This window comes from Asparagus officinalis, chromosome 3, assembly GCF_001876935.1.
Source record: "Asparagus officinalis chromosome 3, Aspof.V1, whole genome shotgun sequence".
NCBI lineage: Eukaryota > Viridiplantae > Streptophyta > Magnoliopsida > Asparagales > Asparagaceae > Asparagus > Asparagus officinalis.
In genome coordinates this window covers 14,967,792-14,983,438 of record NC_033796.1, presented here as the reverse complement: position 1 = coordinate 14,983,438, position 15,647 = coordinate 14,967,792, and the positions used below count along the sequence as shown (strand labels likewise).

Below are 15,647 nucleotides of genomic sequence, written 5' to 3'. Positions count from 1 at the left end.
GTGCAATCTTACACAAGTACACAGGAGTGTTGAGGTCGATAATGGGACAGAATATACGCAAACAGAACAACCTGTGAAGAGACTCTGTCAGCTGCAGGGGATTCTACACGCAGATCTACATGCGCGCATACACCGCCAAGCTCATGCAATATGGATAGGCAGTAGAGGAAGAATTAAACAGTCTCCATAGAAGGATTGCTAGGAGCTATAATTGATGGCGATGAATATGTCCTAAAGGTGTTGTGGGACAGCAATCTGACTGGTTGCTAACTTAATCAACAGGATGCCCGTCGAGTGTGTTGGATGTGGAAAGTCTCCTCGTGAGATAACTGAAGGGAGATAACGGGGTGGTCAACTACCATTGAAGGTATTTGGAATGTGTATGCTCTTGGTGAAGGGGACACACAAGACTGAAATGCAGTTCTGCTGAAGCTCAGTAGCGGCGTAAAAGGGCTGAGTGGCTAAGTGTATGAGCACTTCGTCTAGGGTAAATATATAGAGAGGATAGACTCAACGTGAAGCACTACAGCCAAGGGTATGAATGTTGCTATAACAGACGCCTCTGAAGTGGATAAAAAAGAGGAGCACTGTTGATCAAGGTCAACTGGATGTGGGTTTTGCGGAGAGGGCTCGAGCCGTACTACACAGCGTGGGTGTTACTTCACGCGTTTAGGATCGGGCTGTAGGCTTCGATATCGGAGATAGTGAAGGAGCATCACCAGGTGGGAGATAATTTGAGCTGAGAGCCTCAAGAGCGAATTGCAATAAGACTCCCACAATTTCGTAGTCCTCCGTGTAACTAGATAGCACGAAAGAGGTATGAAATGACGAACGGGCGAAGGAGGAGGAGAGACATGGGGTGTTGACGCGCCTACAAGCTCAGGGAGAGTTGCTTAGGCATAGCAGTAGAAGTTGGGTGAAAGAAGCCCAGAGGTGCGCTCATAGTAACAGTGCCAGTGCTAGTCGCCCTCCGTCAGGCCCAGTCCTCTGGGCGGTCGGCAAACAAGCATGAAGAAACCTACCTACACCATCCCTCCACGTCCTATAGGTAATAATGAGTCAGTCTGTACTATCACTCGTGGCGCCCCTCCTCCCCTGGCACCAATGTCAGAGAGGAACTACTCGCAGTAACTCCGGTCGGGAAAGTCCGCCTAAGGCACATATAGAGTATGGGAGTCAATAGTCTAAACTCTTGTGGTTCGGCTATTCTCACATTAAATCGCCCACTTAACACCGGAGCATTCAATTGGCACATCATAGCAAATGTCTTGTAGATTAACCTAACGCACCTAAGGGTCTAGGGACTGCCTGAAGTAAAGGGGCCCAACGTGTTAACTCTGACATACCTAAACACGTAGGAGTTAGCAGACCGCCTATGAAGCCACAGCATCAAGATTCCAGCACGAGTGCAGCAGGGAAAAGCAGCGAGTGGATAGATGTCTGGAATATATTGGAATTGGGTAGAGCTTAAAATTAGTTTATACTAGGTGTTCACAAACGAATCCCAGACACGGGTAAGAGTTTGAACGATAAGGCGCACCGAGGAACAGATACTTCTTGCACTCGCGCAGAAGGGTAGTATTGGACTCACAGACATCCGATAATGGGTGAAGCGCTAGCGATATGCAGGCACTTCTATTGCCGGACTTGAACCCAATCTGACTACACTTCGAAAAGGCTGGTTCAGTGCAACGCGAAGAATATTTCTCTCGATATAAATGATGGACTGGGAAGCTCAATGACTCCCAAGCTGCACTGTTGAAATGATAAGTGTGTTTTTTTTCGCAATGGTATCGAGGGAGTGAAATAACTGATTGTGCTCAGTGCACCAAGATAAGACTTGTATTTAGATACCAGCACTGGGCCAAAATGTGAGCATCCGACCAACGGAGGCACGCACTCTGGTCGTGGCGATACAAAATAGGTGGAAGGGACGCATGACACGACGAGTAGAGCGTTGAGAAATAAACTTTCGGTTGGGCTAGTGTCTGGTCTCATAGCTAGTCTCACTACATTTTGAAGCATAGTCGGTTTGGCACGCTCAGTGATTTCCAGGAAGAGCCATGGTTAGTTCATCGCGATCAACAGATCAATACGGAGAGAAATACAATACTTTATCTTCATATTATCCGTAAAGAAGAAGGACGCCGGTCACTCTTATAATAGAATTGGAGCTCGGATAGAAAATTTGAAGTAATAAATAAAGTGCTTATGTATTTGGTATTCTCTCGATTTTTTCAATTACTCACGTGAGAATAATTATCCGTAATATCTAAAAGAGAGAGGAAGGAATGGTCCTGCATTCTTCCTAACTTTGTTTATATCCTTTCGCGAGTCTCTGTGAGCGCTGTGAACAGAAGGTGCAAGTGAGCTTCCTTTCGAGATACTCGCGTCGAAATTGGCTCTCGCGTTGACGATTCGAATGTCTCAACGCAACTTAGAAGCTAACTGACTTCGTGTGGTCGATACTGATCACACTAAATACTTCATGATTTTAAAGTTTTATAACTGCAGAGGAGAGATAGTAAAAGCTGTCAATAAAATGGAAATAGAGCTACTGGATCTGATTGACACTGCGAAAGAATATCTATTTGTAGCCACCGGGACGTTGAAATCCAATATCAAATGAGGCTAATGCGGCTTAACTCCTAGGGTCCAGAAAGATCGTATGTTAAGCAGGTCGGTCCTCATATCTCTCCATCACCTTCCTTCCGCCGCACATACGACAGACTACTAGCAATAAGTCGATCGATCTCCGAACTTTGTTGAGTTTTCTGATATTTATAGGGGTATTAAAGATGTAACTTGCGCCCAATAATCCGCGTCTATTGAGGGTTTAGTCCTCCTATTAATCGGGTATAACAACCCACGTTAAACCATCCCCCAGATCGTGGGTTTGAACAACGGTTTTCTCGAAGCCGTATGGATCGCGTTTGAAAGCTAGTCAGCGTCTTGCGTTCCTGGTATGATCTGGGGCGTCTAAACGCAGTATCTGGAGTCGCGTTTGCAGGCGATATGGTAACTGGCGTTTGCAGCGGATATAGGCATGCGTTTGTAAGCGGATGAAGCTGCGGATGCAGCGACTGTAGAGCTGCGTTTACAGCGATATGGAGCTACGTTTGCAGGCGATATGGAGCTACGGATGTAGTGATTGCGTTAGCAGCTTTGGAAATTACTTGTGTTTGCAACTTGGAAAGGATGAATTCTGCATCTTGGGTTTGAAGAAATCATTGCTTGTACTCTTCTTGATCCATAAGGAGAATCGCTCTGGATTGTGCCTCCCTTTGTTAACAAGAAGTCGTCTGATTATAACCTCCTTAGTCAAAACTGATTCAGTTGAAGTCTGATAGGGTGAACTATCTTTTGTGATTTTTTAGACAGCCTAACAGTCATCATCATTTATGTTTGACAGTGCTATGTGGATGACATGATCGCATGCAGCAGGGGATGATGAGAAGGAGATTGCTCAGGCTCAAGGTAAGATTGAGCAAAGAATTCGAAGTGAATGATGCTGAGTCCGCTTCGATACTTCTTGGATAGAGAGACAGGGTGTGCATGGTTCGGTCCAAACGGAAAAACACCGACCCGAGCCGACCGAAAATTAGCGGTTCGGTTCCGGTTTTAGTTTCAAACCGTTCGGGAGTCGGGTTGAACAATTTCACGCCGAACCGTCCGACCGATCGCCCGTAACCGCATACCCATTTTTATTACCCGACGCCGTCTTTCCTAAACTATAAAATCGCCAAGTCCACCTAAAAACCTAACTCAGCTCTTTCTAACCTCGACCTCGCATTCTCCAGCCTTCGCCGCTCCGTGACTCCGTCCCAAGTCCTTCAACAGTTTCAGTCCTCCACGCCGCTCCGTCCCCCAACTCCAAGTCTCTGATACCCAAAACCTATCGCCGCTCCTCGCATCCTCATGTGCTTGATCCCATTTCTAGTGTTTCCTCGATTTCCCCTAAGGGGCTGTTTGGTTCGTTTTTTAACTCGGTGGAAAAATTTTACACCGCCTCCACATCAGATTTTTCGTGGCCACGTAGAATATAAGCATTCCGTCGGTTTTTTTCCCATCTTTGGTTCGCTAGGGTTGAAGAAGAGAAACTCGGTGAAAATCGCCGCCACATCAGATTTTTTTCTCTTCCCCAATTCCTTCCTCAACCTCGTGAAATCGAAGAAAACTGCAGCCATGTCAGCTTTTTGTCATATAAACAAAAGTTTTCCTTTTTTTTCCATGCGAACCAAACACAAGAAAAATAAATACATTGGTTTCCCATCATTTTTTTGTGCGAACCAAAGCGAAACAATCTATTTTTTTAGAAAAGTTTGGAAAACTCAAAACTTGTGTTTTTGTACATGGAAATACATTTTCCTATATCTAGGAAACGAACCAAACAGCTCCTAAATAGAATCCAACTTTTGTTTTGAATTATGCAGATCTCCAGTTAAGATGAGTTTCTGTGTTGAATAGCTCCTCCCGATGCACATCATGACCACGGCGACGTTGATGACGTCGATGCTCTCTGTTTCCCGCGGGGGCTACGGTTGGCTCTCCGAAGGTGATTTCATCGATCCCTGAGATTTTATTCGATTGAATTTCTGTATTTTTCTTGAGTTTGTTTGACTTGAGTGTTGTAATTTGATGTTGGTGTTTAAATTGCCCTGGTATCCTAATTCAAATCAATAATACTACCTAAGCCCTGAAATCCTAATTCAAGTCAATAATTCTTCCAAGCCAATGGCTGTGTGTATGTACAATGCTGGTGTTGACTCGAGTGGTCAAGCTAACAATTCCATCTTTTTTGTTGTCTAAGTTTGAGTGGAGACTGGCTATATAGCATGTAAACTAGTATATATCAGGCTTTATCATTGCTGAATTTAGAACCGAACAAACCGAACCGAACCGACTTGCAACAGTTCGGTTCGGTTTCGAATAATGGACGGTTCGGTTCGGTTGTTCAAATTTTGATAAAAACCGAACCGAACCGAACCGTGCTCAGCCCTAGATAGAGATATCTCATGGACCTAAGGGGATTGTTCTCTCCCAGAGGAAATATGCACTGGATTTTCTTGCAGAGACGGGGATGTTGGGGTGCAAGCCTGCTGCTACACCGGTTGATCAGAGCTTCAGGCTAAGTGCTGAGGCAGGAGAACCTGTTGATCGTGAGAGATATCATAGATTGGTGGGCAGGCTGATCTACTTGAGTCACACACGTCCAGACATCTTATTTGCGGTAAACGTAGTGAGTCGCTACATGCATGATCCGAGGAAGGGTCATATGGATGCAGTATATCAGATACTGAGGTATCTGAAGGGTGCCCCTGGCAAAGGACTAAGATTCAGGAGGAGTAGCCATGTGAACATTGAGGGCTACTGTGACTCATATTGGGCTGGCTGCGGAGATAATCGGAGGTCTACCTCAGGGTATTGTATATTTGTAGAAGGCAACTTAGTCTCCTAAAAAAGCAAGAAGCAATCTGTGGTGGCAAGATCAACAGCTGAAGCAGAGTACAGAACCATGGCCTTAGGGGTTGCGGAGTTGATGTGACTGAAGAACATGCTGGTGGAGCTGAACCTTGACCAAGGGACCAAGATGAGTTTGTGGTGCGACAACAAGTCAGCTATCAGTATCGCCAACAACCCAGTTCAGCATGACAGAACTAAGCATATTGAGATTGATAGATTCTTCATCAAGGAGAAGCTGAACAGTGGGTTACTAGAGTTAGGCCATGTTCCAACTAAGGAACAGACTGCAGACTGCTTGACTAAAGGGCTTAGCTCAGTAGATCTAGCTAGAGGGTGTGACAAGATGGGCTACTAAAGGGCTTAGCTCAGTAGATCTAGCTAGAGGGTGTGACAAGATGGGCTTAATAGATATCTTTCGCTCATCTTGAAGGGTGTGACAAGATGGGCTTAATAGATATCTTTCGCTCATCTTGAGGAGTGTTGAAAAGATAATGTAATTAGAGAATATTAGAGGGAGTTCTGTGTAAATGTGGGTGTAAGGCTATATAAGCCAATCTATTCTATTAAAAAAACCCTAATTTTCAATAAGTTTCAATGGACATGTGTTGTTGGCGGGAAAATTTCATTGTCCAGAGTATTCATATGAACAGGTCTATATGCTAGCCTAACTCCTGTTCCCAATAACTGTAAATTAAGAAGAACAATAATGAAGTGATGAAACAAATAATTTGAAAAGGAAATAAAGAAAATTTTATGTTTATAATTCGTTAATAAGTAATGTGATGACAAATTGTACTGTCTATTAATATGGCATCTACCCTTGTTTACCATAGACAAACACATGGATTAGACAGGGTAATATCATTACACATAGACTTCAATCATGCAAGAAACCCCGTATTCTGAAACTTCTAGCATATTCACGACTTGAACGCAAAATAGTCCACAGGTATGTATACTACAGAACAGTTCCCAGTGGAGTCTGAAGCTCATAAGAGTGTAGCAAGTGTCTAATATACTGAACAATTCTTATTTACCACACTTATAGGCCAAATAAATATAAAGGAATAAATACTAACCCTAACATGTGTTTCGTCCAGTTCTCATCATCTCTCTTGGTCTCTTCTGAGATAACATATGCAACATAATGTTAACGAAACAAACTCAAATGGCAAGGAAATAAATTAGAAACTTATGGGGAAATGAATCTAACTGTAAATTCTTCACAGGCATGAGCTCCTCTAGTCTCCTTTCTAGCTTCATCTGAATGCATGGTTATGCATGCATTGATTAAAAGATTTTCCAGCTCAATAGTCTCTATTTAAGTCAGAATTCCTACAAGCATAAGGATAAACATGTGTTGAATTAATAAACTCTGGAATATGGAAATTCACCAAATAATGTAAATGCAAAAGAACTACCATATCAAAGTCTGATCACGGATTTGGACAATTGGACCTCGTGAAAACTTTTTCAGTTGCACGTTCACGCTTTGTCTATCAACTGTAACCTAGATATAATTCAAGAAATGCTAATCAGCTTTCTTAAGACAGTCGTTACTTTATTTATATTAAATACATATTGCTTGAGGTAATTTTTTAAGCTCTAAATGATAGTTATAAGGAGATGTAGAAAAGAAAGTCCAGGAAATTCTAGTTGCCGTGTTTAGTAGTACCTTCTTCTTTTTTTGAGTTCGGAAAACAGCAACATCGTTCTGCAACACCCTCTGCATATTGAGACGAATCTTTGAAGTTGGCAACAACCTGTTCGAGTCTCTTAATTTATCTAACAAAGCTATGGTCATTTCCCCAGCATATTTGTCAAAAGGTTTTCACTTCTATCCTAAAAAGATTATGTAATGATATCAGTTATATAAAGGAGAACTTCGTTGCTTCGCTCCTACATATTATGCAATGATATCTGCTATATAAAGGACTATTTCACATAAAGTGAGTAACATTACTAATAGAACCGAAAAACGATGACTTGCCTGGCTTGTGAATCTCAGCAACCCTGTTTGCACAAGCTCAGCCAAGAACAACTATGTCAATAAGGGAATTTGCACCAAGCCAAATTGCACCATGAACAAAGGCACAAGCTGACTTCCCAGCAACCATTAATCCAGGAGCTACAGCATCTGAGTCATTGCCTTCAACAGTTACAACCTGAAGAATCAACATGCTGAAAGATATAACAGGCAGCAAACTTATTTTAACAGTAGTTATGTATTACATTAATTATGTAACTCTTCAACAGACCCCCCATGTTAAGTTGGGGGGCATCTACCATGTTATTGTGCACTGTTGGTAAAACAGGAATTGGCTACTTAGTGACAACAACACCAGCAAAGATAGTAACAGTGTCTGATATACCAGGAAGTCTTTCCTTAAGAACCTCAGAAGGTAAATGGTTCCGATGCAGATAAATATGGTCCTTCAGCAGTCCTGAGGAAGATCAGAGTGCAGAATATAAGGGAATCAAGCTGAGATAAATATGATCCTGCAGTGGTTCTGAGGACGAACAAATCAAGTACATATATCCTATATCAATTTTCATCCACGTGCAAACTCAAACTAAAGCTAAAAATACAAAAAATTCAAGAAAAACATGTGCAAACCAGCAAGATAAGTGGGATGCTCCTGACTTGCATCCATTTAGTCATTAACTAGAGCTCTTAAATTGAATAATAGAGAATGATAAATGAATACAATCCAATCTAAACAAGTCAATAGACAAGTTAACCATGAGTATCTTGCTAAATATTGGACTGAAGATCAACAAGCAAGGAAATAGCGTCAAAGATAAGATTTCATTATTTTCAATCCATACCTACTACACCATGTCCTTCTCTGATTTCCATTGTCTTAGACCTTGAAACAACATCTCGAGATGCAAGATCTTTAGCAGTAAGAGCATAGTGTTCCATAAAGTTCTCACCTTCACTGTTCCTAAGGATACCACCTTTACCTTGAGGTCCTACTATTATAAAGTGTAAATAAAAAGATTAAGCCATTAGAAGTTTGATATTTAAAAAGAATGTAATGTTAAGGAGGTAGAAATTGGTCAATGACTAGACTGCAGATAGAAAATAGCATCAGCATCTACGTGGTGCTAAATCACATGTAAAGGAGCAGGAAATGATGATATGGACCTTCAGTAATGAGGCAACGAGCACCATATATGCCAGTGCGATGGAACTGTACAAACTCAAGATCCTGCAAGAAGAATTACAAGCCAAATTTGAGTGTGATGCTGAATATCATCTGTGCACGTATAAGCTGAGGTTGCAGAGAAGTAAGCTCTGCCATAACCCCAACATGTAAAATGAAACGAAGTTATAAAGGTAAAATTAAGAGATTGTAATGACTGTTAATCGCAATTACACAATAATTAAGAAATAGAAAATTTAGCTACCCTGTGGCCAAAATTGTTGATGCAGCATGGAAGCGATGAAGTGTCCCGTCCTCCATATTGAGTGCAATCACCCCTTGGCAAGACCCTAAAGTACAATCATAAGGGTATAAAAGAAACACAATTAACCAGAAGATAATGACTATGGTAAATTAACCAGGATAAAAAGGGGAAAAGAAAAAAAAATTTAGAAGTGGATAATACAAATGCTGAGCCTACTAACTGTTAGATGGTTAGTATAACATGTCATGTGCTCAAGCTAGCCTTAGACCACTATTAGTCCTACATGCAATGAAGTATAGATAAGTGACGCATATAGCTCTTAGCAACCAACTTCATGCTAAATATTTCAAAGTGGATGAAACAAGTTACAGCCCATTCTTTAAATTCATTTCCTCAAAACTTGTTGTAGGTTAATAGATCCACTTGCAAAAAGAAAATCAACGCAAGTCTATGGCTAAAACCCTGCTAAAGCCTTCCTCCAGGTTTGACGAAAATAGTGTATTTGCATAGATAAAGAAAAGGATCCAAGACATTGTTTGTTTACAATAAAGCGGGTGTTCATTCGAACTTGTAGTGGCTGGTAAGCGAGTCAGGTAGCTTGCTACGTAGATTAGCTTTAAATTTTATGAGCTGTCTTTCAATCTTCTCCCCTTCCCCAGAGGTATCCATGAGCCTCTAGTTCATACACATTTGATGCTTCCTTGAATCTAACTTGAATAGAATAGTTGGATCTCATTTTCATTCATTATGCAGCACTTTTATTTCTCAACCAAGTTTAAACAAGTATGACACAATGTAAAAAAGTTTTTAAGAAAATGATAAACACCCAAAAGTTCCCAATAAGAGAAACAAGCAACCCAATCTAGCATACAGAGAAATTTCATGTAACAACATAAGATAAAATTGCATCCATATATTGATTAGTAAGAAACATGCAGGGGAACATGTTCCTTTAGATGTATTAATTTTTGAAGATTACTATGCATTTTCAAAGCCATGCGGGTCTCTTGTCTAATCACAAAGGACAAGTTTCACAAGCTTTTATACAAGCAAAACAATAAATTTACTTAATAACTAACTGCTATTATCCATTAGAAGATCCAGTGCAAAGTATTACACAAAGAACTGAGTATTGTATTTCATCACTTGTCTATAAAGCGTATGGAGCAATGCATGGCTAGTTTGATCAGCAGCAGATGCGCAACAATAAGCTTGACCTCCTACAGATGCAGAACAAGTTCAAAAATAAGAGTTACAAATCAACTATGGATAATCATCTAACTGGAAATGCTATAGCAAAAATTGTGAACCTCTACCTTGTCCAATGTCCAAAATTTGTCCTCCAAAAGCACGTTGATATATTTTCCCATCATCTGTTTTAGAGAATGGTAATCCATAACTTTCAAGTTTAGTAACTGCTTTAGGCGCCTCTCACCACGTATACTGAATAGCATCCTGATCACTTGATGACAAATTTATCACTGATGTCATAAACAATGAGAAGGAACACACAGACCAAACAGCTTAAGAAACTTAATTAAATTAAAACTATAACACTATTATCATTACAGATCATTAGCTTCAGACAGTGGCAGACTTCTTGTAGTTTTATTACAGATCTGGCATGTGTTTTGAGTTCCAGAAAACACTTCAAACAGAAGATATGATTGACAACCCTTTCTTTACAAAAATTAGAAAAGACAAAATGATAAAATTCAGTTTTGATTATGAATAAGGATGAGCTAATGCTTACTCTCCAAACTGTAAGCAAAATAACTGGAAGGCATGTGCTTATACATTGAAGTAACAAATTAAATTAATAATTTCGCTAAGAAAGTTTACCTAACCGATCACTTCCTTTGACTGTATCAGACATACACCACCTCCAGTCATCTTCAGTCATATTACCCAATGCTGCATTAATGCCAACCTACATCGGATCTATGAATACAATTACAAAGAGCTTCAAGCAAATAACACTTGAGTAAATAACAGAATTACCTATACAATTGAAGCTTTAAAGCACATCTAGAGCTCAACATGTTTTAGAAGTTTAGAAAATATATACAATAATAAACTGTTGCCACATGTCAGATCTAGCTTCTGCTACCCAATACATGATGTTGCAATTTTTCAGAGGACAAATGAATCTATCTCGTACTGGTGATCTTACAGGACCATGAGCATTTAGTCACCACCAGTGAAATCCTAAACGAAAACTTATATGTAATTACAGAACAAAAAGCTCCTTGTGAATAACACATTGCTTAATGAAGGAGTAGCTTTTGACATATGTACTTTAGTCCAAATAAATGTCGCTTTCATGTCTTCCACATGGTTTATCAAATAATATGCTTCTCAAAGGTAAGTGTTGGTTCATATTGCTAATCTGAGGAATCATGAGCTCTAGTCAAGTGTTGTATAATATATGCCACCCCTCCACCTCGAACCTTTGATATATTATATGCGTTCCAAACTTCCATTGAAGAATTCCTGAGTTGGATCACCAAAACTAGAGACAAGGGAATAAAAGAGTAACAATATACCAGTTCATTCAAGGCATTGATTTATAGAATTTATAAGGAATAAACATAAATATTAACAACTTAAAAGAAAGTTTGTTATCATAATACTAAGTTTACATGCCTTGAGATACATAGTTATGTCTTTCTCTTGGAAACATGCACACAAACAATACATGTATAATTATATATATGACCCCAACAAGTTCCAAAAGTTCTTATGGCCCCAAACACCAAGCTAGTTAAGTGACTTAAGTCTATCCCTACCCATGTAGAATTCAAAGTATCACATCCAGTCTTAGTAACCATATCAAAAACCACAAATCTGGTAACAATAACTCAGTTGCTCCCCAGATTTTACAAGAAACATATGCGTGTGCGCGCGCACGCGTGAAAAAATGTATATGACTTGACAACCTTTTTTGCAAAATGGGCTGCCAGCCCATAGCCAGCTTTCTATATGGAAAAAATATATATGAGCTCACAGCACTTTTTACAAAATGGGCTGCCAGCTCATAGCAAGTTTCCTATACATATGTATGTGTATATATATGGGGAAAATGTTCATAAGATGACACATTAGATTCAATTTAAGGAAGCGCCTCTTGATTCATGAATTAGACTATTCTAATTGATGATCTGCTCCATTCATCGTAATCTAAATGTCTCAAAACATCTATAAAATAAAAATCATGATGATTAAATACTTCTAGCAAATATTTTTCATTGTCTGTTTAATTATATTATCATAAAACCGTTAATTTTATAATCACTTGATGCATAAATAACTACAAGTCAATATGGCTAATTTTTTATTTGTATATAATCTAAAACAGATAAATCAAAATGAACGGAGTGGATCAAGCAATTTGAAAACATATAATGCAGTTTTGAAGGCTCTACCTTAGATTGAATCTAATGTGCCATCTTCGAATGAACCACTTTGTGCTTATAGTAGTATATAGGTGAGTAGTAGGTATATGTATAGTAGGTATAGTATATCATTATATATAAGAGAAATGGATAGGCTTGGGTACCAAGCACAAGTTATTTGTGCTTGGTAGTAAGATAGCCATATTCCCCTCCACTTATTAAAAATCGAAGACCCACATTCACAGTAGGTTAGGCGAAGTGGGTTGGAATTGAAAGGAGGCCGGGATAAGGAATAATACTAACCTTGACTATCCAAACAAATAAATGTTGTGCCTTGGTACCAACGCATACTCATTTCTCTCAGAATAGAAAACACCTTACTTATCCAAACATAAGAATTTGTGCCTTAGTAACCAAGCTACTATTTTTCTCTCCTCTCTGCCGTCTCTCGCTCTCGTCTCTCTCCTCGTGCTCTCCTGCTCTCGTCCTCTCTCTCTCTCGTCTGTATATATATATAGGTATAGTGATAGTAGTATGATAGTAGTAGTATATATAGTATATATACTGACATATGCATTCTAAGGAGTCATCCTTAGATTGGAATCTAAAGAATGCACCTGCTCGGGATTACATTGGATTTGGTTATTTCAGTAAGATGATCCGCTCTATTTATCATGATTAAAATATCTTAAAATATTAATAAAATAAAAATCATGATGTTTTTCAATACTTCTATCACATATTTTTCATTGTAACTTTAGTTGCATTGTCGTTAAACCGTTAATTTTACAATCACTTGATGCATGAGTAACTGCAACCTGATATGCCTAGCTTTTTATTTATACATCATCCAAAACATATAAATCAAAATGAACAGAGTGGATCAAGTAAATTGATTGTATATAACGTAATTTTGAAGGTGCATTCTTAGATTCAATCTAAGGTGGCTCCTTAGAATCATATTTTCCTATATAAAATTGATTGCATATAACATAATTTTGACGATCCGCTCTATTTATCATGATTAAAATATCTTAAAATATCAATAAAATAAAAATCATGATGTTTCAATACTTCTATCACATAATTTTTATTGTCACTTTAGTTGTATTGTCGTAAAACCGTTAATTTTACAATCACTTGATGCATGAGTAAATATGATAATACACATGATATATATATATAATTATATATATATATAAATATATATTATATAAATTATATGTTTGTTAGTCATGTGTGTGTCGTGCTTTGGTGTACGAGTGTATGCTATAAGTATAGTGTGTTGTCTGTGTTAAGTAATTGTAGTATATGTATGTATATGTTATATATATTTATGTAATGTGTATATAATGTTGTTACATATATATATATAAATATATATGTCTTATAAATATGTATATTAATACTATGTGTGTTATGTAGCTATATCTATATAACTCTACATACACACATACACATATATATACACATCGTGTTGATATATTACATATAATATATAATTATAATATAATAATATAGTATCACACACACACACACACACACACATAATATATATATATACAATAAAATTATATGCTTGTACCAAGCATAAATTTTGTACTTTAGTAAGGTGTTCTTTCCCCATCATCATTTCAATAATCGCATATTCCATGCATTCCAACCATCTGTGAAGTGATCCCCTCATTAATTAGTGAAGTAGAATATGCACACCTCTACTTACTAATATAACAATTGTGCTTGATCAACATACTCATATTTCTCTCTACACACCGTACACACACACACACACACACAACACATATTATATACTATATATAATATAATATATATATAATTAATATTATTAATATAATAGATATATAATTCATAATATAAATACATAGTTGTTGTCATATAGTCTTGATATACATGCATAATAAACATATAATTCTATATATTACATTATACAATACATATAACCAACAAATATATAATATATATACGTTAATATACATCATACACACACATTCACACCACACATATATATAGAGTATACAACCAACACACACAAAACTATATTATGTAATGTATATATAATATATGAGATTAATTGGTATCCTTGTAAGTAAGAAGGGATTCTCTGACGTCTATGTGGCACAATTCCCGCCAATCCTCAATAATTAGGAGCAGGTGTGTGAGGTGGGATTTACGCATACTTTATGAGGATGGTGGGCGATTGGCACATAGGCGATAAGGAAAGAAATCCTCTCCTATGACAAGGATACCCATTAATCTATATATATATATATATATATATATAGAGAGAGAGAGAGAGAGAAATGGGTATGATTGGTACCAAGCACAAATTTTGTGCATGATAGTGAGGTGTCATATTCACATCCACTCATTCCAATTCGCAACCATTCCCCAACTCATGTGAATGTGGAACCTGATATCAATGAGTGGAGGGGAATATGCCACCTCACTACCAAGCACAAAAAATTATGCTTGGTACCAAGCATACCCATTTTTCTCATATATATATATATGAGAATAATGGAGGTGAGCTGGCAGCTCACCTACCCCCGTGAGCTGCAAGTGTATGACATGTGAGCCCCCAGGTCACCTGTCAAATTTTACAGTTCACAAGCAAGAAAACCCTTATTATAGAATTCGGCGGGGGGGCGTCGGGCAAGAAAGCCTTTGCATGAAGAGTTGGACGAAGGGGGCATTCTTCATATACTTTCCTCAAAATTTTATATAATTACATATATTTTCAGCCACAAAAAAAATCAACCCGTGCTCCGATACCCAGTCGCCGCCCTGAGCCCAGCACCACCAGCTCCAGCGTAAGTATGATCCAGAATAGTGTAAGCAGAATTATCCCCAATCTACAATACGAAACCCTCGATTAGTAAAAAGTACGATGAGAATGAGACGATGTTGAGTGAGTGAGATTACCGAGGTTGTGGAGAGAAATATTGAAGAGATCGGATCAGTTCCAATCGAAGAGAGGCGAAGGCCTCGGTTCACAAAAGATCGCTACGTACTCGTTCGATCTCTTTCGATGATGGTGAAACCCTAATTTCTAATTTCTCTCTGATCATAGTGAGCGCTGCCTCGCTCGTTTGTTGTGCGATTTTTGAACGAAGGAGAGGAAACATGGAAGGGATGCGAATGGGTTTTTGATGTTATGCTGATCTGTTGAGGAGTTGGAGCTAGCTGACGTGGAACAGTTTGTCCACCGTTGGCCTTGGGGTTGCTAATAATTACTGGAGTGTCCCTAGTACTGTACAAGATGCTTGGCCTCACAGGCAAGGGCCTCTTGGTTACAACTCTTATGTTCGAAATGGAGAATTATAAAATTAAAAAAAAAGAAAGAAAAATGACCCT

The 15,647-nt window shown here is 38.5% G+C and overlaps 2 protein-coding genes across 5 annotated transcripts; one reads left to right on the top strand and one right to left on the bottom strand.

The window, feature by feature from the left end:
• Positions 5,081-5,458, top strand: LOC109834669 (uncharacterized mitochondrial protein AtMg00810-like). Its single transcript, XM_020402700.1, has one exon. It carries the CDS (start codon positions 5,081-5,083, stop codon positions 5,456-5,458), a length of 378 nt encoding a protein of 125 aa, XP_020258289.1.
• On the bottom strand, positions 7,459-15,407 carry LOC109833123 (succinate dehydrogenase [ubiquinone] flavoprotein subunit, mitochondrial-like). Of its 4 annotated transcripts, XM_020400676.1 has the most exons (10): positions 15,216-15,407; positions 14,881-15,145; positions 10,720-10,807; positions 10,194-10,250; positions 9,995-10,097; positions 8,878-8,962; positions 8,615-8,678; positions 8,293-8,442; positions 7,836-7,907; positions 7,459-7,628 (listed from the first exon to the last, which is right to left on the bottom strand). In XM_020400676.1, the coding sequence occupies exons 3-10, from the start codon at positions 10,778-10,780 to the stop codon at positions 7,615-7,617; spliced, it is 606 nt and encodes a 201-aa protein (XP_020256265.1). In that variant the 5' UTR covers positions 10,781-10,807; positions 14,881-15,145; positions 15,216-15,407; the 3' UTR covers positions 7,459-7,614. The 4 variants fall into 4 exon arrangements, 3 of the variants coding, with proteins under 3 accessions (XP_020256265.1, XP_020256264.1, XP_020256266.1); XM_020400675.1 differs by having other exon boundaries at positions 7,459-7,907; XM_020400677.1 differs by lacking the exon at positions 7,836-7,907.